The 26,074-nt window shown below is 33.7% G+C and overlaps 1 protein-coding gene across 1 annotated transcript in view; it reads left to right on the top strand.

Moving 5' to 3' along the window:
• The window catches only part of LOC128554104 (guanylate-binding protein 1-like), a 43,176-nt gene extending 18,562 nt beyond the window's left edge, over positions 1-24,614 (top strand). Inside the window, exons 2-7 of the mRNA XM_053535347.1 lie at positions 3,812-3,921; positions 5,214-5,647; positions 9,396-9,670; positions 20,411-20,632; positions 21,092-21,188; positions 22,647-24,614. Of these exons, the coding sequence (XP_053391322.1) occupies positions 3,881-3,921; positions 5,214-5,647; positions 9,396-9,670; positions 20,411-20,632; positions 21,092-21,188; positions 22,647-23,449 (1,872 nt within the window). The 5' untranslated portion in view covers positions 3,812-3,880 and the 3' untranslated portion in view covers positions 23,450-24,614. The remainder of the gene's footprint in view (positions 1-3,811; positions 3,922-5,213; positions 5,648-9,395; positions 9,671-20,410; positions 20,633-21,091; positions 21,189-22,646) is intronic.
• Positions 24,615-26,074: the final 1,460 nt, after the last annotated feature.

Raw genomic sequence — 26,074 nt, 5'->3', positions numbered from 1 at the left:
CCAGATTCCGTTATGGGTTCCAGAGTTATGGCCCCTGAAATGGCCAGAATTAGCTATTTTGACCTTGTCTGCACAATAACAGCTTCATTTATTATTTTATTTTAACCAAACTTGCATACAACTTGTATCACTATACGATCTTATTTCGTTTCTTGAACTGGCGAGATTCCTTTATGGGTTCCAGAGTTATGGCCCCTGAAAGGGCCAGAATAAGCTATTTTGACCTTGTCTGCACAATAGCAGCTTCGTTTATGATTTGAATTTAATCAGACTTGCACACAACTTGTGTCACCACAAGATCTCTCTTCCTTTCTTGAACCGGCCAGATCCCATAATGGGGTCCAGAGTTATGGCCCCTGCAAGGGCCAAAATTAGCTATTTTGACCTTGTCTGCACAATAGCAGCTTCATTTATGATTTGATTTTAACCAAACTTGCACACAACTTGTATCACCACAAGATCTCTCTTCCTTTCTTGAACTGGCCAAATTCCTTAATGGGTTCCAGAGTTATGGTCCCTTTAAGGTCAAAAATCGGCTATTTTGGCTTTTGCAGCCATATAGAGACTTCATTTATGGTTTTGTTTGATACAAACTTCCAAAATATCTTCAACAACAATAAATCTTGGATTCCATGACCAATCAGATCCAGTCGTAGGTTCCAGAGTTATTTTATATCTGATTACCTCCCCTGATAGTAATCAAAATGGATTTATATCAGTAAGTACTTATAGGACTTATTTGAAATTTCATTATTAGTATTAGTTGGACTGAGACAATCAGGGTAGATAACTATGGACTGATTTTATGTCAATTACCTCCCTTTATTTCAAATTAAAATGGGTATATCTCCGTAACTAATAAAGATACTGATCTGAAATTTCATTTATGCCAACAGATTTATTTGGCAGATCCTTCTTTTGTTCACTTACAATATTTTTTTTTAATTACTTCCCTTTGACGTTACTATAAATAGCTTATTTTAGTAACTTTTTTATTATTGGCCATAGGGAAAAACCGAGACCACTTTTCTGTGGTACAACATGGATGGTACCTCCAATGTTTAGGTGTATTTTGACATATCTATACCTTGTAAGAATTGTTTTCTCTTTTTGGTTAAATTTCTTCCCTTGGTTGTTCCTGTCCTTTGGATTTAGATATTTTTTCTGAGGACCTTCTTGTCCTCAAGTGCAATGATAACAGGTGAGCGATATAGGGCCATCATGGCCCTCTTGTTATTGTTTTATTACCAAAACTGACCACCATCTGATAGATTATCATCTATACGGTTGTCATTTCCAAAACTAGAAACAGTAAAATCATATACAGTTCAAAAGAGATTTTTCATAGGAACATTAATAATGTCACAGAATTGACAATCAACTTTACTTTTCGGCAAAAATGTATTTCTGTCTCTGTCATTCATTGTCAATTCTTTATCATTAGAACATCGACCAGCATGTTTAGTTTCATCCTAGAACTAAAACAGAGGTTTGGAGTCCTTATTTGAAAAGGTTTCTTGAATCAACACTTAGCACACTTTCCTTCTAATTTTAGAACATAAGCCTGTCTTTCGTTCTAATCCTTACCATCGCTATATGTAAAATAAATATGTATTTTGTTGGTTATGAGTACGTTTAAATTAAACAAGAGCCATGTTAGACATGGCCAATCCCCCCGCCGGGCATATTATAATTGAAGGCTAAAAGTTCCTGGCAAATTAGTGTCTGAAAGTATTCATTTTGGGAGAAGCTTTGAAAAACCGTTTAGTTGTGGTCCACATCAGGGATTTGTTAGATGTGGAAGAAAGAATTATTCAGTGGTGAGGTGGTTTACTGCTAAATTTTATTAATTTTCATGAACAGTATAGCTGTATGATGTTTTTCTATATGGCTACTATAAAAAGAAGGAATGGAAAGCTAACAGGGAACAAGAGTGCCAGAATGTCACAATATATGCCCGTCACAGCAAATTTCTTTACTCTAGCAGCTGTGTTTGCAAATGGAATTTTAATTTTGTGGTTGTTTAGTAATCATTGTAAGTCTTTTGTTTTTCTAAGTCCACAAAATACTCCTTACCAGGTAGAGATGTCTTAAAATACACCTAAAATTGGAAAGTAACATCCCGGTTGTACCACAGAAAAGTGGTCTTGTTTTTTCCCTGTGGTCAATTATAACAATGTTACAATGTTACAACATAAGTTATTTATAGTAACAACTAATGGAAGTTAATGTTTAAAAAAAAAAAAAAAAAAAAAAAAAAAATTGTAAGTCCACATAAAAATCTTTACTAGGTAGAGATTGGTCAAAATACACCTCAAAATTGAATGTAGCATGCATGTTGTACTACTGAAAAGTGGTATCGATTTTTCCCTACGACTAGTAATGAAAAAGTTATAATAAAAGCTATATAAAGTAACAACAAAGGGAAATAATTCTAAAGAAGGGAACTGCGCATGACACTTCGTCTCATGATGGTGTATAATTGTGCCAAGTTACATCAAAATCCCTCCATGCATGAAGAAGAAATGCTTCGGACAAAGTCATTCTTGTATCTGACCTTTGACCTCTAAGTGTGACCTAGACCTTAGACCTAGGGACCTGGATCTTGCGCATGACACTCTGTCTTGTGGTGGTGAACATTTGTGCCAAGTTATATCAAAATCCCTCTATGCATGAAGAAGAAGTGCTCCGGACAAGGTTTTCATTCTTGTATCCTTTGACCTCTAAGTGTGACCTTGACCTTAGAACTAGGGACCTGGTTCTTGCGCAGGACACTCCACCTCGTGGTGGTGAACATTTGTGCCAAGATATATCAAAATCCCTCCATGCATGAAAAAGATATGCTGCGGACAATTTTTTTAAGAAAATATGATAATGGGGAATAACTCAAAAAGTAGGCTAGGTAGAGTTATTGTTCTTGCACACTGCACTTCCTCTCAATGTGTTCTATCAGTGTATGAAGTTTGAAGAAAATCCCTACAGTACTTTTGGAGTTATGCTTCGGACAAAATTTTTAAAGAAAATATGATAAAGGGGAATAACTCTAAAAATAGGCAGGGTAGAGTTATTGTTCTTGCACATTGCACTTCCTCCCAATGTGTTCTATCAGTGTATGAAGTTTGAAGAAAATCCCTCCAGTACTTTTGGAGTTATGCTCCGGACAAAATTTTTTAAGAAAATATTATCAAGGGGAATAACTCAAAAAATAGGCAAGGTAGAGTTATTGTTCTTGCACACTGCACTTTCTCCCAGTGTGTTCTATCAGTGTATGAAGTTTGAAGAAAATCCCTCCAATACTTTTGGAGTTATGCTCCGGACAAAGATCGTTGCGGACGCACGGACGGACGCACGCACGGACGGAGAGCATTTCTAATATCCCCCTCGCCTTTGGCGGGGGTATAAATAAAGTTGTTTCCGGAAAATGACTTTGTTATAGACGCAATTGTAAGAAAAATCACAAACAATGCTGTGTAAATTTATATATGTGACAGTAACAAATCATAACGCAATGAATAAGCATTTGTTAATGCCATTGCTGAACCATAAATTAAACTAACTAGCTCCAGAAACATTACGGTTAGTTGTCTAAGTGGTAACTGACATAATCGCATAATGCTCTTGTATAGTCATTAATTAAAGTCAAAACATCACTTAAATTTTGCTATTGAAGGACTATCAGTTACGGTCTAAGAACCTTTTGACAAACAGAACAAAGTGCGAAAAGTCTTTTATCTTTATGAGAGAAAATCGTTAAATTCTTTCAAGAAGTCTTATATTTATATGACACCAACGAATGCATTTTTCTTTTCAGGGTGACTCATTGCATGATAATAAGATATTCACACTTGCTGCGTTACTCTGCAACGTACTCGTCTACAATATGATGTCTGCATTTAACCAGGATGCCGTAGAAAAACTGACGTATCCTTTTCTTACTGTTTATTTTCTTGGTTTACATGTCAAGGGTACGTGCATATGTCACGCATGATTTGTTACACTTGTAACGTTTACACTGGTTTTACTATTTTTAGCCATTTTAGTCGCTTTTAAAATAACAGAGTGCCCGAAACTTCCGCCAAAAATAAAAAATCATAAAAAATATTTTTTCGATTTGTCATGGTAAAGTAGAGTTTTTTGTAGGAATGGCTTGCACATACGTAGCACTTCTTCACGGCTTTCTCAGTCGTTATGGAGATTTACGACGTATTGCTAAATCAAGTTGTTTTTCTTCCTATTGCAACATTTAACAAGAATGGCAAGTTAATTTTAATGAGTCTTCTGAAACTTTATTTTACAGTTTAGTCGCATCTCTTTAATTTAAACTGTATTTGAATATCACAAATGTGACAAATTATTGTATTTTATTATCAAACTAAGAATGTCATCTCATAGACTTTGGCCGAGGGAAAAACCTTAAAAGTTACCGTTTGCCATTTGACGAAAAAAAAATATATATAATTCGTAAGACATAAGAAGATGGAGAACATTTTTAGAATGTCCTCTTTATGTAGATTTAAAGAAAGAATACATTTAGAAATATATGAGAAATAAAGTACTTCTTAGATGTCTATAAGTATCTATATGTAATTATATTGTAACGAAATCTAACGTTTTCAAAATAATGAAACTAGAGTATTCCTAGACATCAAGAGGAAATAATTCTATAAATAATCTTTAAAAAACGAAAAGTATAAAATAACTAAAAAATGTGAAAGACATAAATCAGTCAAGGTAATAAGATATACATGACCGATATTTAAATCAATTTTATATTTACATGTAACTGTATTCTTTATAAACAAAACTGTCAACTTTAAGACTGAATACCAGTCTTGAGCTTCATTTAATAAAAAACAATTCTTCTCAGTTTTTCTCACTGCATGAATTCACAACTTGGTAGTAGAGGTGATATATGCACATCGTACCTGAGCTCGTTACGTGGTAAAATCGGCTGCTAAATCAGAAAACATGTCTGAAAGTGCATAAATCACCCTTTGGGCTAGATAATTGGGAATTTATTACCGTAATTAATCGTTAGACTATCAGATGATCATGTTTTTTGAAACAGCACATTAACTAATGCAATATGGAAGAAACTTGTTATATCCCCGAACTCTCACTTTTATATTAATGTTGAATATGCTTAATGAATGAACTTCGAAAGTTAAAAGAAAACACATGTGTAGACATATTCCTTACAATGATTCATACAGATTCATAACGGAAATGTCAAAGAACATAAACTTCAAGAGCAGGTCAGAAATGGACCAATACAGCGGTGATAAGCTAGCTCTAATCTTACCAACGTTTGTCCTTTGTGTAAGAGATTTCTCTCTGGCATTAGTAAAAGATGGCGTCAAAATAAGTGCAGATCAATATCTTGAAGATTGTCTAGACCTAAAACCAGGAAAAGACAACGACGCAGAAAAATACAACAGACCTCGAAAGTGCATAAGAAAATATTTCCCAACTCGAAGATGCTTCACATTTGACAGACCAGGCGACAGAGAAATTATGCAAAAACTTGAAACAGTTCATGTTAAAGATTTGTCAAAATCATTTGTTGAAGATACGGAATGCTTCATTCACTTTGTTTACGGATGCAAAGGAAAAGTTCTGCTGAGCAGTAAACCTGTGAGAGGGATAAGTATGCGATATAAATATTTGTTAATATTGTCACTGATTAAGTATAAATTGATTTCTTACTTCAATAACGATCTCAACTGTTGCACAGTATTGAAAACATATATTTTGTTTTAGGCATGTTCACAAAGTTTAATAATCGGAACATAAAATATATCAAACGATTTTGAACAAAATGCTTTTATATCAAATTGATTTTACTTCGACTTCAAGCTAGCTTTGTCCTAATTTCATAAGTAAAAATATAGAACAAAGGCTAGACATATTTACAACTGCTTCCTTTAAAGAAGAATTTTACAACAGGTGATTTGGAAAATTAATATTTTACTATGAAAAAGCACCATTTTCCGAGTCGATTTTGTGTTTCGTCGCAGATGATTTCTGTTACTTTAAGTTGCAATCACAAAGGTAATCAGTATTGTATTTGAACTGTTTCCCGGTTGCTAATTTGCCATTAGTTGGTGAAAATGAAACATTGTTTGTTTTGCATTTCACTATCACAATCAATTTATTTTAAATAAAAACAACAATTCAAGATAACAAGATAACGGCAAGTTAGAAATGTGGTCTTTGCTCCTGAAAAAGTTAATGAGAACCAGAATGTTGATGGTTCGAGACAAATACCTTATAAAGGTAGAAACAACCCCGGTTCATCTGGGTGCCGTCTTCGAACAATATATGGCCTTTATATGCAAATAATAGAAATGTTATTAGTTAAAACCGATATTCTCACATAACTTTACGGAACTGCTGCAATGATTCATCAGCAAGTTAATGTTATATTTGATTTAATTTACATTTAGGTTTAAATTATTATATTTACTTGTATGCAATTAAAATGATAGACTTGCACTCAAAAAATGTATCGTGGGGTCATTTATTAAGGTTAATGGTTACAGGGTGTAGAAGTCAGCTAACCGAACCATCTGATATTTTGCCAATATCTTAAAAGTTACTGTAAATACATTTAGAACAAAATATTGTTGATAACATTTTAAAATTTCAAAAATATCAAATGACAAAAAGATATAATTTTATTAATTGGACTACCCCAACTCTTGTAAAATGTCTCATATTGCAAATAAAAGTTCTATTGAATATCACTTATAAAAAAACAGCGGTGTTCTTATTGTTTCATTTACTAGTAAAGGGTTTAATATCCTACAAATAATTTTAGAAAGGGCACGACAATTTTATCCTACATAACGTATTTTGATACTTTGTAATTGTAGACATTTTAGCTTATGTTTATGACTTTTCAAACTGGGCTAAAGTCGTAAAATGAGTAAATCTATCTGACAAAATTGTTTCATTTTGTTTAAAATTTGATATTTCGTCAACAATATTGTTCTGAGTGTACGTTAATTTCAAGTCAGTTATAACGTAATGACAAAATAACAAACTGGAGGTTAGCTATTTGGCTCGGTATAATATGTTGGTTCAACTGGTGTGGTATTATATGTAATTTTAGTAATGCTTTTGTATTACGGAATAACAACGTCACAGTAAATATAAATGTAATATTAACACAAAAGTAATAGTACATTTGTATTAATATTATTTACAAATACAGTTGCAGTTCATAGTTTGACATTTTCACGCCATAAAATGTTGTTGTTTTTTTCTTTTTTTTTTTTTTTTTCGTTGCTTTGTATTACATTTGTGGAGAGGGATTTTTAGTTTTTCGTTAAGCTAATTTCTTAAATTTCTTTGCCTACTGAAACAAGTATTTTGCATAAACACACACGAAACTTATTTTTCAAACTCTTTAAGTATATAGTCGAGTTGTGTTAAAGAAACTGCGTGGACTAAAACATCAGCACTCAGAGGAACACACCTAATAAAACATTTTCAATGTGTTGTTCAAAGTCTATCGCATTTGAAGTCGTTGTGTAAAAACGACAGAATATTCAATACCAACAAGAAGGTTGTTGGACCAAAATCACAAACGTGGTATAAATTTGTATAGACAATCGAAATAGCTACAGTTCTTGGACATTACATCTTTTCTCAATGTCCTCTATATTATTGTGTGAATTGTGAGCAGTTTTAGTAATGATCGGGAAAAGCATGATATAATGAAATAAAGGAATATAATTTATATATGGCAATGTAGAAATATGGTTCTTTGACGGTGCAATTTCTCTAAATATTCTCTATCATTTTATGAAATATGTACCAACCCGCTTAAATATTTCTTGAGAAATCATTTAAAATGTATTAAAGAGGATGAAGGTTATAAGGGGTAATGATTGATAAGTGAGGCAAAGTAGAGTTATATTTTTACAGAAAATGTAATCTATACTTGGGCGCAGTTTAAATGAACTTCCTTCTATAGTTTTAGTAATGCTGGATGATAATAAAAAACTTCAGCATGGTGGAGTTATGGTTCTTGTACACTGTACTTCTCAACGTCACCTGTCATTGTATGAAATCAACCAGATCCGTCCGATAGGTTTGGGTGTTATTCTCCAGTTAATAATGTTGTATACGTAAAGAAAGGTAATTAAAAAGAAATGGTTCTTGTACATAACAATTTCTCTTTATGTTCTCCCTATGTGTATGCAGTTTGAATACATTCAATTCATCACTACTTTTGGAGTTACTGCCCTTGAGTTAAGAGAGTAAATTTAAAAGGTGAACAAGGGAATGGTATTGTACAGAACAGTGTTCTTTAATGTCCTTTATCTTGGTACTATGCAGTTTGAATAATTCACTACAACACTTTTACAACGAATGTCAATAACAAGACTCAAAAGTATTGACAATTGGTTGAGAAAATCAAAAAAAAATATTTAGCAATAGTGAATCATAATGTTATAAGCACAGTTTGATATACAAACGTCGCCTCTGAAATTTTAACCAACACCAAATTTGTATAAGTAGTAATGGTTCATTGAAATAAAGCACTTTTTGTAAAATATGCTAAGAATATCAGCTTATTGGTTAATGGAACATCAGACATAATTAGCACGAATATGTAATTTTATCTCCATACCAATAAACGGCGATGATGATACAAACTTTTTTATCTGTACTTTTATCTCCAGAAAATTGGACAACACAAGTCCAGACATACAAATAACGCTTTGTTGGCATTTAATGTTTTATTAATATGACAATATGTTTCATAATACAATACAAATAGTATTTGATATATGCGGTTTGAAATTCTTATTTTGACATCTGCTTCTCAACTATTGATAAGATGAAAGAGTTATTCAATTAAATAAAGTTGAATATATGTTCTTCCATATGATGTGATTTTCCCGCCGGAATCAACAAAACAATCGATGTATAAAATGAGAAAATATACCCTGGTAGTTTTCTGATTAAGCTGATAACAAAAACAAAACTAACAATTTAAGTAGAAGGTAGAAAACAAAATTCGAATAAAAGATGCATATTTTGCCATTTTTTTATCATAAACTTAAAATTACTGAAAGAAAAAGTCAATCGTTCGGTTTCTATAAACATCTAACTTCTTTCCTAACATTCCTATCAATTGATGAAAAGCTTACGTATGCTTGGATGAAACTTAGAATGGTCTTTCCTTTTCAGTTTGTAATGAAATAGTCCTTCTTTTGTTTCAAAACATTGATACATACACTGTCTCTTGCAATTATTATACAGAAAATAATGTACTCGCAACAAATTAATTTTTCTTAAGTTTCGTTTTATCAGCTGCAATTGATACAGATTTGGTATCGAAAACTTGTTTTCTCTATCAAACTAATACTTTACATTTGCAGTGTTAGCATCATTGATGGAATCATATGTGCATGCAATACAAAATGGGGCAGTTCCAGACGTAGATGACGCAATATCGGTTGTATCTAAACTTGAAAACCGACGAGCTTCCGATAAGGCAATACAATCGTTTTCCCAACAACTGAAACGCATCAAACTACCAGTCATCAAAAAAGACGATTTCAGGAAACTATTTCAGAGCATACAGGAATCATCCCTTTTAACTTTCAGACAAGATGCAATGTTTGACACTGAACCATTTGAAAAGGAAGCAGCCGTAAGTTTAACAATATATGCATCAGCAAACTTTATTAGTGTTCGACTGACCACTTTTATCATTTAATGTACTAGCAACCCTTGTATCAAGCCAATATACTCAGATTTTATCAGTCATAACAGTATGTACAAGTATTGTGTGCCTACAAATTAGAAAAGTTGGCAAACTCGTTCTACTCGACGATGAGTTCGAAGACTGGTTCACGTGTTTTCTACTATACCCGAAATATTTATGCAAAGTAACTTAAAGTAACATAAAAGATGAAATACAGATAGCAGAAAAACGATTTCAATGACTATTGGTTTCCTATTGAGTAACGCTGTGCCGTAGCGTCCTGGTGCCAGCAGCGAGATTTAAATTTGTCTTACATAGGACTTAGTATCTCCTATGAAAGACTTAGTATCTCCTACGTAGGACTTAGTATCTCTTACGTAGGAGATATTAAAATAGCCGCCGGTTTCTTTTTGCCACGCCGGTATTTGGCAAATTCAGCCCATATTTATACGCGCTTTACAAAAATGAAAATTGCCTTAAATTGTTACATTAACCCACCTATTTTAAAGTTAGTATGTTTTGATATGATATCATTACTAGTTTTTTGTAAATCAGTACGAGAAAATTACATTTGCCATGGCAAAAACGGTTTTGCCATGGCAAATCGGTCTTTTGCCATGGCAAAATGTGTTGCCATGGCAAAATAATTTTGTCTTACATAGGACTTAGTATCTCCTATGAAAGACTTAGTATCTCCTACGTAGGACTTAGTATCTCTTACGTAGGAGATATTATTAATAAGTACTACGTAGGAGTTAGTATCTCCTACGTAGGAATTATCTTCTACGTAGGAGTTAGCATCTCCTACGTATGTCTTCGTATCTCCTATGTAGGACATTATATATCCTACGTAGGACATAGTGTCTCCTACGTAGAACATAATATTTCCTACGTAGGAGTAAGTACTTCTTCCGTAGGACTTAGTATCTACGTAAGACTTAGAAGTCCTACGTAGGAAATGCTAAGTCCTTTTTCTGTCACAAAATTTTTTGTGCTGTACTTTGGAGTTTTTAGCTCACCTGTCACAAAGTGACAAGGTGAGCATTTGTGATCGCGCAGCGTCCGTCGTCCGTGCGTGCGTGCGTAAACTTTTGCTTGTGACCACTCTAGAGGTCACATTTTTCAAGGGGTCTTTATGAAAATTGGTCAGAATGTTTATCTTGATGATATCTAGGTCAAGTTCGAAACTGGGTCACGTGCGGTCAAAAACTAGGTCAGTAGGTCTAAAACTAGAAAAACCTTGTGACCTCTCTAGAGGCCATACATTTCATTAGATCTTCATGAAAATTAGTCAGAATGTTCATCTTGATGATATCTAGGACAACTTCAAAAGTAGATCATGTGCCGTCAAAAACTAGGTCAGAAGGTCAAATAATAGAAAAACCTTGTGACCTCTCTAAAGGCCATATTTTTCATGGGATCTGTATGAAAGTTGGTCTGAATGTTTATCTTGGTGATATCTAGGTCAAGTTTGAAACTGGATTACGTGCGGTCAAAAACTAGATCAGTAGATCTAAAAATAGAAAAACCTTGTGACCTCTCTAGAGGCCATACTTGTGAATGGATCTCCATAAAAATTGGTCAGAATGTTCATTTGATGATATATAGGTCAAGTTTGAAACTGGGTTACATGCCGTTAAAAACTAGGTCAGTAGGTTAAATAATAAGAAAACCTTGTGACCTCTCTAGAGGCCATACTTTTTCACGGGATCTGTATGAAAGTTAGTCTGAATGTTTATCTTGATGATATCTAGGTCAAGTTCGAAACTGGGTCAACTGCGGTCAAAAACTAGGTCAGTAGGTCTAAAATTAGAAAAATCTTTTGACCTCTCTAGAGGCCATATTTTTCAATGGATCTTCATGAAAATTAATCTGAATGCTCACCTTGATGATATCTAGGTAGAGTTCAAAACAGCGTCACGTACCTTCGAAAACTAGGTCAGTAGGTCAGATAATAGAAAAACCTTGTGACCTCTCTAGAGGCCATTTTTTTAAATGGATCTTCATGAAAATTGGTCAGAATTTTTATCTTGATAATATCTAGGTCAATTTCAAAACTGGATCACATGAGCTCAAACACTAGGTCACTATGTCAAATTATAGAAAAAAACGACGTCATACTCAAAACTGGGTCATGTGGGAACAAGTGAGCGGTTCAGGACCATCATGGTCCTCTTGTTAATAATATTTTTCTTGTGTGAAAACTCTGGCCATTTAGGTCTGGTTTTCTCTGGTATACACAGAATGTCAGTCCTGATGTTTCTTACCATCATCAGCTGATTAGGACTAAACCCTGTCGCTGATGTACTTGTATTATGATAAGCCATCATCGCTGTAAACATGTCTTTCTGTCGTAAGAATCTTTTTGCAATTTGGACTCCCGCCTCAGCAAAATTGGTTTCGTGATAATGCGGGCTTGAAAATTTACAATTATGTTTAATTCTACGTTGTTCACAGAAATCAGCCATTTACTGCGAAGTGGTTTGTGATCCTCTATCTGTTTATATTTGTCCTGAGTCACCCAAGTGAAGGAATTGGCTCTGTAACTTTTGAATGACAGTTTCCGTTGTTGCCTTTGCAAGGTGTCTTATTTCAAAGTATATCTGAATAAGAGTCAAGATATTGTTTGTTTAAGTGTTCACAGATGTCTGCAGAAACGTTAATCCATGGCCCTTGCGGAATGTCCGATGGTTTAACGGTTCTCTCCTATTTGATGGCTTTTCTTCCTGACAGTTTGTGTAGCCTATTCAATGTCTCTGTTAATAGACGTCCACCACACACTTTGTTGCACAAGATTTCTTGATTTATTTACCCCTTGATGTCCTTTATGCAGTTTTCAAGTACTATTACTCTTTCACCTTTTGGGGTCGCTATTCTTCGTCTTAACAATACTAATTTATTAACAACTGACAAATCATTTCTTACACCAAAATATACTTGAATTGATTCTGGCACTTTGAAGCTTTTTCTGGCCACCCTGTTTTAACATATGACATGATGTATTGCAAATCTGCATCATTTTGGTAGCCTCTGATAAGGATTTCAACCTTAAATCTGACACTGGTAAATGTTCATAGATATTTTCTACAAACAGATTCACCTCACTTTCAATATTTGCCTCACATATTTGTAACGGTGATCTTGATAAGGCGTCTGCCACTTCCATATCAGAACCTTTGAGGAATTCTGCTACACCATGGAACCTACATAATCTCATTAATAATCTTTGACATCTAATCGATACTTTAAGTAGTAAAGCTCATTAATATTCATTTAGGTGGAGCCTACAGTACATTGACTCATGTATCCAAATAGTAATCGAAGACTTATTTTCACTCTTTATGTTTCTGTTGTTATTTTACTCTGATTTTGGATCTCCTTCGATTTCATCACATGCATATACTATCTCTTACAAATAAAATCAATATTGTTTAGTCTGTGTATTGAAATGCATTGAAAGACATTGGTGTGAACATTGCAATGGTAACGTACAATTATAATAACTGTTGATGATCAGTGCAAATTTAGGGGTCAGTAGAGTTGAATATAGAATACCTTTAAATAACGTCTTCTCATGAATCCAAGAAGCTTAGGATGTAGCATCATTATTAGGTTTCCTCCCAGTTTTATGCAAATAGGGATTATGTTATGGCACCTTTTAGGGGTACTCTCTAGCATGTTTAAGCTCTGAAACTCAAATGAGCGATATAGGACACTCATGGCCCTATTGTTTACACGGTTAATGATTTAAAAAGACGATTTAACAAGTATCATTTCGCGACATCTCTTCTTTCCAAATTACGTGTAAATTAATCATGATAAATAGTTAATTTCTGGAAATATTTTGAAAAATTATATTGCACAAACATATTATATTTTTTCTAGAGAAGCTAGAAGAATGTTTTACTATATATTATGAAAAATAATTATTCGGAAAATTTTATCTTAAAGTATATCTGACCAAAGATCTGTGTATTCTTGACTCGGAATTACGAGAACGTGTAATACAATTACAATTTTTACCTGTATAAATTTGAGCCAAAGGTATGAAAAGTAATTCTGCGAAGTAAAAAGTATAAATTCCGCTCATAAAACTATAAATTCGGCACTCCTTGTCAGAATTACCGTATTTATAAGTGTTTTTTGTGTGCGGGAACATTATTTCTGCTCTGTTTTTGGAATACCATTGTAACGTAGAAATTAATTCCTCAGAAAAAAAATCGCAAATTCTTGATCAAACTTTCGAGTAGGCGACCGAAACATTCATATCGGCAAGGTATAACATACATATAGTCAGTAAAGGGAAACAAATACGAACACAAATACAGTAAATAATTACGGAGTGAACATGTCATGTACAACTGTCAACCTGCTCTTATTGTTTGCATTATTTTGTTGTTGTTTTTTTTTTAATTTACAAAACAAAAACAGTACATTACTTCATTACTTATTAAATTGGTTCTGTTTTTAAGATCTGTATACCTATAACCATTATACATTTACCTTTTGCTAAGGTGTAACCATTTTAATGTACAATATAAATACGTCGGATTAAATTTAAACATGCCGAATTATGATAACTAAATGGCCTGCTATTGATAAATTATTGACTGGTATAGTTACCTGGTTAACAAAACAGCAGTAGTACACTATTCGATCTGGAAATTATAACACTTTTTGTAGGGAATTTCGTTTCTTAGGATGGTTAAATTTGATAAAATAAAATGTGTACACAAAATGCCTTCTTAAACAGGTATCTCTTCCGACAAAACAAACACATTTTGAGACGTTTTAAGATATTTATTCAACAAAGGCTTTCAAACAGCAAAAATATAAATTCTCACTTCAGGTATCACTGCAGAAATATGAAACGCAAACGTTCAAGACCCCTATTTCAGGTAGAAAAACGCAGACTTTTACAATTGCAGAATATATCACGTACATAGTAATTTGTACTTCTAGATTTAGTTATATAATATTTTCTTACTTTCTCTTAACGTTTGTCAATAAAAGATATTTACGTAACATGAAATAATAAATTTAACGTAGGAGCATTATTACAAGCAATTACAAACAAAACCAAAAGGGTTGGACCACAAGTTACTACAAAATTAGAGAATGAGCTCCTTTAATCACTAATTGGTATCAAAATAAACGCTATGTATATATTGTCGTAATAAATTGAATTCATGTTTAATGGTTTAACATACTTTAAAAAGGTGATTAAATATTTGTTTCGTATGAACTGCAGAGGGGCCACCGTGGCCGAGTTGTTAAGGTCGCTGACTTCAATTCACTGGCCCTTATCAATGAGTTCGAGCCTCACTCGGGGCGTTGAATGTTTCATGTGAGGAAGCCATCCAGCTGGCTAACGGAAGGTCGGTGGTTCTACCCAGGTGCCCGCTCGTGATGAAATAATACACGGAGGGGCACCTGGGGACTTTCTCCACCAGCAAAGCTGGAACGTCGCCATATGACCTATAATTGTGTCGGTTGGACGTTGAACCAAACAAAATAAATAAATGAATATGAATTACAGAAGCTTAATACATATGACAGAAAATCAATCATACAACATTTTCTTAGAAAAATATTAGATTAATCAACAACAACAAAAAAACAAACTAAAGTATAGTATTAAGAAAAATCCCAAATCAGTCACTTGCCTAATCAGGCGGTTACCAACGGTAGTTTACCAGATCCACCTTGTTTATGTTACGTGCATGTCAATGGTATCAGGATGGTATTAAGTGAAAAAATATAAATTAGTTTACTAAGCAGATGATAAGGCTATTCTTTTCTTGCATAAAAGCACTTTTGTCAAAAGTAATATTGTTGGTAATGCATTTAGCAATATAGAATACAGTAAATGGTTAATAGACAAAAACAAGTATTGTGTCCATTGGACACAGATGCCCCTTCATCTAAATAGCAAAGTTTTAAGTACAGATCATCTTCACATGAAGGATGTTCGACTAAATGTTTGAAGCAAATTGTATTCAGATAAGCTTGTGCAAAGGTGATACTTTTAATATTAAAAAAAGTATGTAAAGTATCTTTGAAGTGTACTCGATAATGATCTCTCTGTAACAACTTTTGTTGGTAAATCTTGAATGCTGAAACTCTGGTGTGTTGGTGTATATATAACAAATCTGCTGTTTAAATATAAATCTGAGAACAATTCAGTTCCTGGGGAAGCTATTAGTATAGGTGGATGTTCCGGCGTCCATTGTCCACTGTTTGTCATCCAGCGTCCTGGGTCATCATTTGAACTACATTGTAAAACATCTTCCTCTCTAATCAACAGTCAGACTTACACTAAAAGAAGACGGTAACGATAAACTCGTTCTGCAGCATTCTTGTATAGACTTGACTCCAACTTGTTCAAATGGTTCCCATTGACACCACTTAGATGCCGCTATCCAGAGATACTTAAACTGACCTTCTCGTGTACCACTTGATGGATCTTCACCAAACTGGTAGCATCTTTGTATGCATCCTCGTATAGACCTATCTCAATTTTTTTTAATAATTTTTTACCCATTAAGTATACACAGAACCTTTTTTTCAGGTACGTCTATGTCTGTCTAAGGGTTAATGTGATTATCTTGTAATAATATAGGTCTCTTTTTATATATTAGATTATATAGGGATAGTATCTAAACTTTTGAATTATTAAAAACAACTATAAAGGATGCGTGCCAATATATACGTGTATTATTTATAACTGAGTATAACATTTAAATTTTGCTTTCATCTTCAAAATATATAGAAATATATACACATTTAAGCAAATTGAGCATTTTAATGGTCTTATTTTCTTTGATTCTGTGTTCATATAAAGGTTCCGCATTACTCCTTACCTAACGGTAACCTTCATACAGATATGAAAGGAACTGAATCATTTAAAACCAAGACATTTTTATGGAAGAAATAGGAAAATATTGTTCCGAGTTACACTTGCCCTTTTCATGTATTTTTGGACAAAGTTTGCCTTTGATTGATACCAAAATCAGATTAGGAGGCACCTTAAGACATCATGTCTGTCAGTGGTTTATTGAAATATAACTCTGAATTATATTTGAAACTTTCACTGTTTCACACAGTGAGATTTTTATTTTCAATTTTCATTGTTTCGGAACTACAGCGCGAGAAAATATGAATTAGCGCTCTATATAGATATCTACAATCGGACATTATTTTGAAGGTATACATCAATAAAGGAATAGAAGTACTTAAATACCTTTTCAATGATAAAGATAATTATGCACTCTACCGTACTGAATTAAAAAAGTAGAAGAATGATTTAACTTTTTTCAGTATAAACATTTTGACGTCATGATTTTGCCTGTGGCGTTACCCTATGCGCGTGACACTGCAGGTAAAACTGATACATCGAGAATGAATATATGTCTGTTTTACATGCAAGATCGAAATATCTTTCACACAGGATACCGGATTTTAAATGGTGCATTTTTCTAATGTTTACTCGGTGAAAGATCATTTTTCTATATCATTTTATTTTTCTTCCACACTTACAATATACAAACAAGCTTTCTAGCATTTCATCAATGGGACGAGTCCCTTAACTATTTTTTTTAAACTAATTAATACCTGTAAATGTACTTTTAATATAACAAAAAAATATAGTACTGCATATAACTGAGGGTAAGAGATTTCTATCATTTTATTCAATATCAAAATTCTCAAAAAGCAAAACATTTTTTTGTGTCATTAACAAACAGTAAATAAATGAAAGAGCTGATTATAATTACGAGAGTATCTTGCATACATATCCATTTTACAAAGCCATTTGCATACACCTAGCTGTTTTTTTAATAAATATAAATATCGAATAGTCTTTGGAATTTTTTAATCTTATTTTCAGAATAGTAAAATTATTGTGTTCCTTGCTGGAAATTCGAAACGGCAAGACTCAACATTTTGGAAAATTGAAATTGGAGAAATATGCTTTTACCGGATAAAAAAGGGAATTAACCCACTGGCATTTTCAATAATGTGTTTGAAAGATTTTCTTCCCTTGCACTAAATGCTCTTAGTTAGGATAGAAAATTTCTTTATATATGACTATAACTTCTGTCATGGAAATAAAATATGGTGAATAAAGAATATATTTAGGCTCTTGCTGATCATCGCCTTCCAATTTTTGAAGCAAATTTGTAAATGTGATTTATTTTTCCAGCAAATAAAGTAATAAGTCACTATTATCTTAAATGTATGTTTAAAGTATAATATATAAAGGTACAAAGGTAGTCTTTGGTGAGTGTTTCAAAGACCAATATTACAAAGGGGGAAAAGGTATATGGTAATAGGACATAGTTTTTTCAATAATGTTATTATGCCTTTTGTGTTAGTTGTCGTCTCCAAATAATACTGCATGGCCGACACATATTTTATTTAATTTATTCATTGACATTGATTGCTTTCCTTGAAACTTTTCCATGTTAAAAAGCAGTGAAATCTGTTTTATAAAAACTTGAATATTTAGGTCAGAAAAAATCATTTTCCTTTGATAGATATGATATTTAGCTGTCATTATTATTTAAGGCAGTTGGGGTAATTCTATTTCCTAAAATGACATTTATTTTTTACCATTCTCATTCTATAATGTTATATTTTCTTCTCACTTTGCCAAAAAATGTGTTGTGTTACAGTCCCAGAACAAATGGACTAAGGTTTCTGGCTGTTGCTTACAGAACGTACATAAATCGTCTGGTTTAAGTCCAAATTTTTTTAATAAATAGTTTGTCCCCAGGATTCTATGGTTGATTCTGAATTGAAACTACTGGATTTTAGAATCCTTAGTTAGTTCAATATTAGCCTATTTTATATACATGTCACACTAATTTTTAAAAACTAAGTTCGAAATATATTTTGATCTTACACTGAAACAAACAAATATCCTCTATATGTGTTACTTATGCCTGAGTGGCATTGGAATGTATAGAAACAAGTAAGCAACCAATAAAAATATTTACAGCATAGATATATTCAGAGTGTTTAGTGCACTTTTTTTAACGCCTGGCTCAACAGGCAAGTAAAGGTCCTTCTCAGATGAACGACTAATGCCCATTTGGACCACATGTTATTATAAAATTATGCATCGTGATCGTGGTACAATGTCCTCTCAAAACCACTGCTGCCAAATAAAATATATTTGTTCTTACTTTAAAACTATCATATTTCAGTATTCGTGGTTGGCTAATGTATTAAACCAAATAAATTATCTCAGACTTAACGATGTTTTAGATTAAAATTGTCCTTCCAATCTAAATGGATTGATTTATACAAATCTGTAAATTAGATAAAAGATTTCCCGGAAACATAGAGCAACCCAAACAAAGCCAAAGAGCCATGCATCGCAAAGTAGGCCCATACCAAAACGAAGATGTAGCGGAAAAATATTTTAGACGGGTTACTTCAAAAATCCTACAACAAGTTCATGACAATTATATGCAAAATACAGTGAACAAGGGGGAGGGGTAAGGGGTAGATAAAAGGGTCGGGTGATGGGGGAAAGTGGAGTAAGGATGCATATTTAACAGGGAAAGCCACGTTCCTTTAACGCACCCTCCCTACACAGCAAATCACAGCACGTATAAAAGAAAAACACACACGACTAACATACACAGATAAACAAGCAGACAAGTAAAAAAAAACACTATTGGGTCACCGCCAAAGACACGCACGCACGCACGTACACACAGACACACACATAAGCAGGAAACAACAACAGTCGGGTACCGCCTAAGGACGGCCGGCGGCCAAAATTATGGTGGGCACGATAACTTACTCATAGTAGAAGTAGAGGGATGCAAATGCAAGGGAGCGCAAATGCAATGGGAAGGGATGGGAGGGGCGATGGGGGTAGTGAGGAGAAAGAGAAAAGAAACGCCAAAAACAAACAAGATAACATACGCAACACAAAATACAAGACGGACAGAAAACAAGTTGAAAATAGGGGCACCGCCTTGGAATTTTCAGTAACCTATATAAAGAAAACTGGGGGGTTTGAACGCATTTAGGGCATGCCAACCTTGCACTTCCCCTATTTTCAACAAGTTAGACAAAACATTGTAAATAAAATCACTCCCCGCTGAGAAAGGCTCTAGCCTAAGTGACAAAATACCAGATCATTTAAAGTAAAACAGAAAAATAGGGTAAATCTAAGGTATATCAACAATGTACTCAACAACTTGTCTGAAGTCAGAACACCAAGAGCCTAACTTTTAAGGGCATAACTAAGTAAGCTGCAAGACAAAATTCCACCCCCTCCGTCCGTTTTATTTATGTAGGATTTAAGAGTAAAGCATCAGAGAGTCTTACACTTTATTAGTCATCGCACGATTTAATAGGGTAGTGATTGTAAGACGCACCATCAAATACGAAAGCGTAGCGATTTAAGACGCATTCTGGTAATAGTAGTGATAGTGTTTAAAATTTTCATATGGATAATTTTTGTAAGATAATTAATATCATCTGGCTATTCGGGGCTCAAACAATCTTCCGCAATGATATAGGGTATAGAAAAAACGATTTGGTAATTCCAGATAATTGAGTTGGCAAATGGTACATTCAAGTTATTATACTTTATAGTTGATATAATTAGAAAACATGGAACAATGTACCATTATTTTATATGAATTTATAATGTAAATATTGTAGATGAAAATGGAAGAATTATGGAGGAAGACGTCAACGGAAAATATGAGATTAATACAAAAGCACTGTTACGACCAACTTTTAGATGTCTACAACAATTCGGTGGGAAAACGCATGCGCAGCGGAGAATATAATGTAGCTGGAGGATATTCAATCTACAGAATAGAATTATATGATATGAAGATAAACTACAATAATAGAACAAAAAACGTCGAGTACTATCAGGTAACCTTGAGTGATATATATTGAGAGCAGCTTTTGTTTTAGTGTAATAGTGAAATATCTTTCGATGAGTTAACATCAGATGCAATGTTTTCACGAGTGGCGTTGCCACCAGCGAAAATATAAGGTATGGGTTCACGGGGGCCCCTAGGTGCAAATAAAACATTGTTTTTATTTATAAAGTAATTGCAATGGCTTTGTTTTATATTTATTTATTTTTTTGGCTGTGGAATTATCAATTATATTTCTTGACCGCATTTCAAGATGTCATTGAAAGACATGTTACTAACTACCACTTTTATCGATGTCTGCTTATAGTTTATAGACGCATGGTCATATTAGTACTAAAATTATTTTAAAGATATTTATACCGTTAATGAAGTTTTAGCGTCAGGTTAGCCTGATAGCTTAAAGTTATATATACAGACATCTTGTTTCAAGCTCATTACATAAATCTTTCAGACACAACATGTTTTGCAAAAATTTCTAGAGGATGAAGTTATAAATGAAAGGAAGATCATGATGGCTGATCAAAAACTTACAGAAGCAGACAGAAAACGTAAGAACTGCTTTTAAGTTCGGCACAAAAAGTGTTTAACCTTTAGCCTGCTGAATTTCTATAATGGACTGGTCCATCATTCAATTTAGGCAGTACCATTTATTATTCAAAGGGTTGTTCAATGAAAATTTACTGACTGAAGAGCGAACAGTGCAGACCATGATCAGCCTGCACGGATGTGGGATATGCAGGCTGATCTTGGTCTGCGCTGTTCGCAAAGGCCGAATCACTTGAACCAGCAGGCTGAAGGTTAGAATAGTATTCTAATTGCATTTTTCTACATAAATGCATTTACTTACATGTATCATCACATATACCAAATTGAAGCATTGCAACATAAATGAAATAAAAAGCATGTCATGACAGGTAAACAGCATTAAAATAATTAGGATAATGGTTTATGCAGTGTTGATGTTTTCCTTGTTAAATACAATTATCTATCCAATGAAAAACATAGCGTGTATGGCAACACTTTAATATATCTACATGTACATTTGTAGCTAGAGATGCATCTTCTAGCTTCAGAAAAAATCTATATTTACAAATATATACAAAAAGTAAGGCAAATATAGGAACACTTTAGGTAAAGAGCAGTTTTAGAAATTCAATGTGAACATTTAACAAAGATGGTTGGCCTTTTTTTTATTAGTTGAACTTCCTTACAGTTGTGTAATAATGGATCAATGGGTCCAATACATTTTTTAAAAAAAATAATAAACATGTTTGTCTTTTGTCATTGAAAATTAAAATGACGGTATTACAATTTCCACAGATCAGAAGGAAAACATAAAAGATTGTTGTTGTTGTTGTTTTGGGTTTAACGCCGTTTTTCAACAGTATTTCAGTCATGTAACGTCGGACAGTTAACCTAACCAGTGTTCCTGGATGCTGTTCCAGTACAAGCCTGTTCTCCGCAAGTAACTGCCAACTTCCCCACATGAATCAGAAGTGGAGGACTAATGATTTCAGACACAATGTCGTTTATCAAATAGTCACGGAGAACATTCGCCCCGCCCGAGGATCGAACTCACGATCCCGCGATCCGTAGACCAACGCTCTTACCTACTGAGCTAAGCGGGCGGGTAATAAAAGATTGAGCAATATGCAGATTGTTGATTTCGATGTCAATTAGTCAGATCTGCTAATACAAAATCATTTGCTACTGTGGCTTATTAATACAGACTAGTTGCTGTAAAACAGACATTTCTGTCAAAAATACCAATTTACAAACACTTTCCATAATGGGAGTTAATAAAATATTTAATAAGGGTCATTCAAATATACATTTTAGATAAGAGCTTGAATCGTTCTATTAAGACATAAAAAAATATTGATTTAGTAAACGTCTACTAAGATAAATGAAGATCTCAAGTTATTGAATTAGTTCTCAACTGCGATCAGCCACCTTTTAGCAAATTTGTAATAATAAAAATACAATCCGATCTATTTCATGTACAGGGGAACTCGATAAGATACAAAAAGAAAATCAACAGGCGCAAACGGAGCAAAAGAAACTATTCCAAACAATGTTAAAAGAGGAAAAAGATCGTTCTGATAAACATCTCGCAAAAATGGAAAAGGACAGGCAAATGTATTTGAAACAGGAACAAGACAAAATGAAGATATTGATGGATAAATGGAAAGATCAAAAGGAACTTAGTGAAAAACAAATTCAAATGATGACAACAGAAAACGAAAAACAACGAGAAGAATTTAAGTTGGAAATTAAAAGACTGAATGATGAGATTCTAGTTCGAGAAAGGGAATGCGAGGAACGCTTCGAAAAGCTGCTTGAAAAAGAACAAATGAAAAACCGCATGCAGCATGTTGAAATGAAGGAAACATTTGACAGTCTACTAGAAATGGAAAAAGAAGACAAAAAGAAAATGGCACAAGAAATGCAGATATTTCGCAGTGAGTTACAGAAGACAAAACAAGAAAAGGATGAAGAAAGACAAAAACATGAAAAAGAAAAGCGCAGTCTTGAACAAGAAAAAGAGAAAGCTAAACGACAAGCAGAATGTGAATCAAAAGAAAAGAAAAAGGCCATGGAAGAAAAAGAATTGTTAACCTCTGCAAATGAGCAATTGGAACTAGAAAAGAAACAGACAACAAAAGAAAATGAACGATTAGAAAATGAGAAAGCACAGCTAGCAAAAGCCAAGATAAAAGAGGAAGAAAGGAGAAAAGCGTCTGAAAACAAAGTAGAACGAATGAAAAACCGCGGCCTACTAGACAGAATACTTGATGTGGATGTGTAATGGCCTTTCAAAACCTGTTACTAACCAACAATAAATCGTTTCATATCAATTTGTGCAAACAAGTAAGTAGTAAATATAGAGAAGGGAAGAAACAGAATCACGAATAAGACAAAATTTCAAAATTTGTTCTGTAAATGCATATACATGTATTTACATAAAGAATCGCGGATGTTATAAACGACTGAAACTGGTGGTTGTATTTCAAATGCATATATAAAGTATTTTTATAAGGTACTGACCTCAAAGTTTATGGCTTTTCGCAATTATTTACTTGCTTTAAAGATATGTTATTGTTGCTGATAATCAACATTGCCTAATTAATCAGGTCTATACCCATTGTCAAGAGTGTGCAGAAGCATGGACAAACAAGATGGCGGCTGATGATCGTAGTTATTCTATCGTAACGTACATATAATGCTCCCTACTTTGGTGTCTGATATACATACGGTTTTAGAACAAGATACTGTTACCGTAAAGTTAAACATCGAACAGAACGTTAAAAAAAATCCGTGACTGTGCCGTATTTGTAACCCCTTTTCTCTTCCTGTCACGAAGTTTACGAAATTTAGCTTTTGGTAAATGTCCGTCTATTAAAGTGTAGTGAGTAAGTAAATCTACTATTTTCAATTTGAACCTCACAAGGGCATTAACAGGCGCACCGGCGCGGGATTTCCGTGCTTTCTCACCGGGAAGGGAAAGTAAGAGATATATCAACTCGCCACCGTTTAAAACCACAAACATTTAACATACTGAACACAGTCAAAATAGTGACAGGCAGAAAAAAGGTTGAACAATTCAAATCTGACCGTATTGGAGTATTTTTAAACCAATACACATAAACAATATTTAGACATTTTTCCTTATTGTTATGTTTAATACAACGATAAGCAGCTTCTTCCTGGTGTTATCTTGTAGATATTTGCATAAACGTACAGTGTTTTTAGTATCTATAGTGCGATATGTATAGTCTCTTATAATTCATAAATTGATTGTCAGTGTATTTCATGATAGTAATGTTTATTTTAAGTGTATATATGATATGTGATAATAATTATATTGATGAGAATCAAAATAAAAGAAATCTTGTGCAAAAGTTTTGATATAACGTCAGGCTAGATGAAATTATATTTGTTTAATTGTTTATTATAGAATCCTTTTTACCATTGATAGTGTTTGTCATTCTTTTGTTCAATTAATACTTTGCTGAGATGATTTAGTAGTTGTCGAGGTTAACCTGACTCGTAAAGAGGTTCGTGTACGTCTTCGCTTACACATAGTAAGATTGGAAGTAAATTTAAAAACAGGAAAGTGCTGAAAGTACTTCAAGCAAAATTGTACTGAAACAACCTGCCTAAACTTACACTTACAAATATTCGTCAACAGTATAATTAACCTCCTTATTTTTTCACATACATGTGTGGCTGTATATAAATTATGTTTCTAATGTATGCAGTTGCATTTCTTATGTTTACCTACCTTATTTGATTTTTCATAAAATCTATAAGAAGTGCCTTTGGATCAAAATGCAACCAAGCAAAATAATAGCAGACACGGGTTGATTGACTCCTTACATCGGAGGTGATGAAATGTGCAACATCCCTCATGTCTACACGCACCCCCCCCCCCCCCCCCCCACCACCACCCCCGCACACACACACACACACACTCCCAGTCCGAGCTTAAGCAGACTTCTGTTATGATAGTAAAACTCAATGCCATAACTGTATTATTCTGTGTTATACTATATTCAAGGAAGATGTGCATTTTACTGCTGATTCATAAAGTTTTGAATAATAACTTTTCTCTAATTCAAATATACCTTGCCTGCCAAGGAAGCCGATGATAAACATTTTATACAGACAAATCATTTCAGCTTTCATCAATAAAGAAATACACTCAGTGCGCTAGTGCTAAAGAAAGCAAAAACTACAATGAATTGAAGTTCTAGTGAATCGTTTACACGATGATAAATATTTTATACAGAACAAGGCATTTTGGCAGTCGTCAATAAAGAAATATACATTGAAGTTCTCAATGTGTAATGCTACAGAAAGCAGCTACAATGAATGGCGTTTTGACATACCTGTCAAAAAGCTGTCTTATGATGATAGCCTGTTCGTTTGTTTGTTTCTTTCTTTGTTATGTTGGTTGGTTTGGTTTAACGTCGCACTGACACAATCATAGGTCGTATAGCGTCTTTCCAGCTTTTATGGTGAAGGAAGACCCCAGGTGCCCTTCCGTGCATTGTTTCATCACGGACGAGCACCTGGGTAGAACCACCGATCTTCTGTAAGCCAGCTGGATGTCTTCCTCATGTGAAGAATTGAAAACCCCATGTGAGGCCCGAACCAACTCGGCCACGGAGGCCCACTATGATGATAGAGTTGCAGACAATGACATGAACTATTTTCAGACAGATCATATCTCTTCCAATAGGAGACATCTCTTGACTATTCGCCTATGTATCGCTGCATATGTATAATAAATGTTTTCTTTTTATAATGATATTTTGCAAGAGCAAGTGAAAAATACGTAAACTATTTCATATCTGTAAATATGTTGCTGAGAAAACATTACGTTTTAGTCTGATACACTGTGGAAACTGAAGAACTATTCGTAGTGTTA

This window comes from Mercenaria mercenaria, unplaced genomic scaffold, assembly GCF_021730395.1.
Source record: "Mercenaria mercenaria strain notata unplaced genomic scaffold, MADL_Memer_1 contig_4720, whole genome shotgun sequence".
Classification (NCBI taxonomy): domain Eukaryota; kingdom Metazoa; phylum Mollusca; class Bivalvia; order Venerida; family Veneridae; genus Mercenaria; species Mercenaria mercenaria.
The sequence above is the reverse complement of the archived record's forward strand: the minus strand, read 5'-3'. Positions and strand labels throughout refer to the sequence as shown.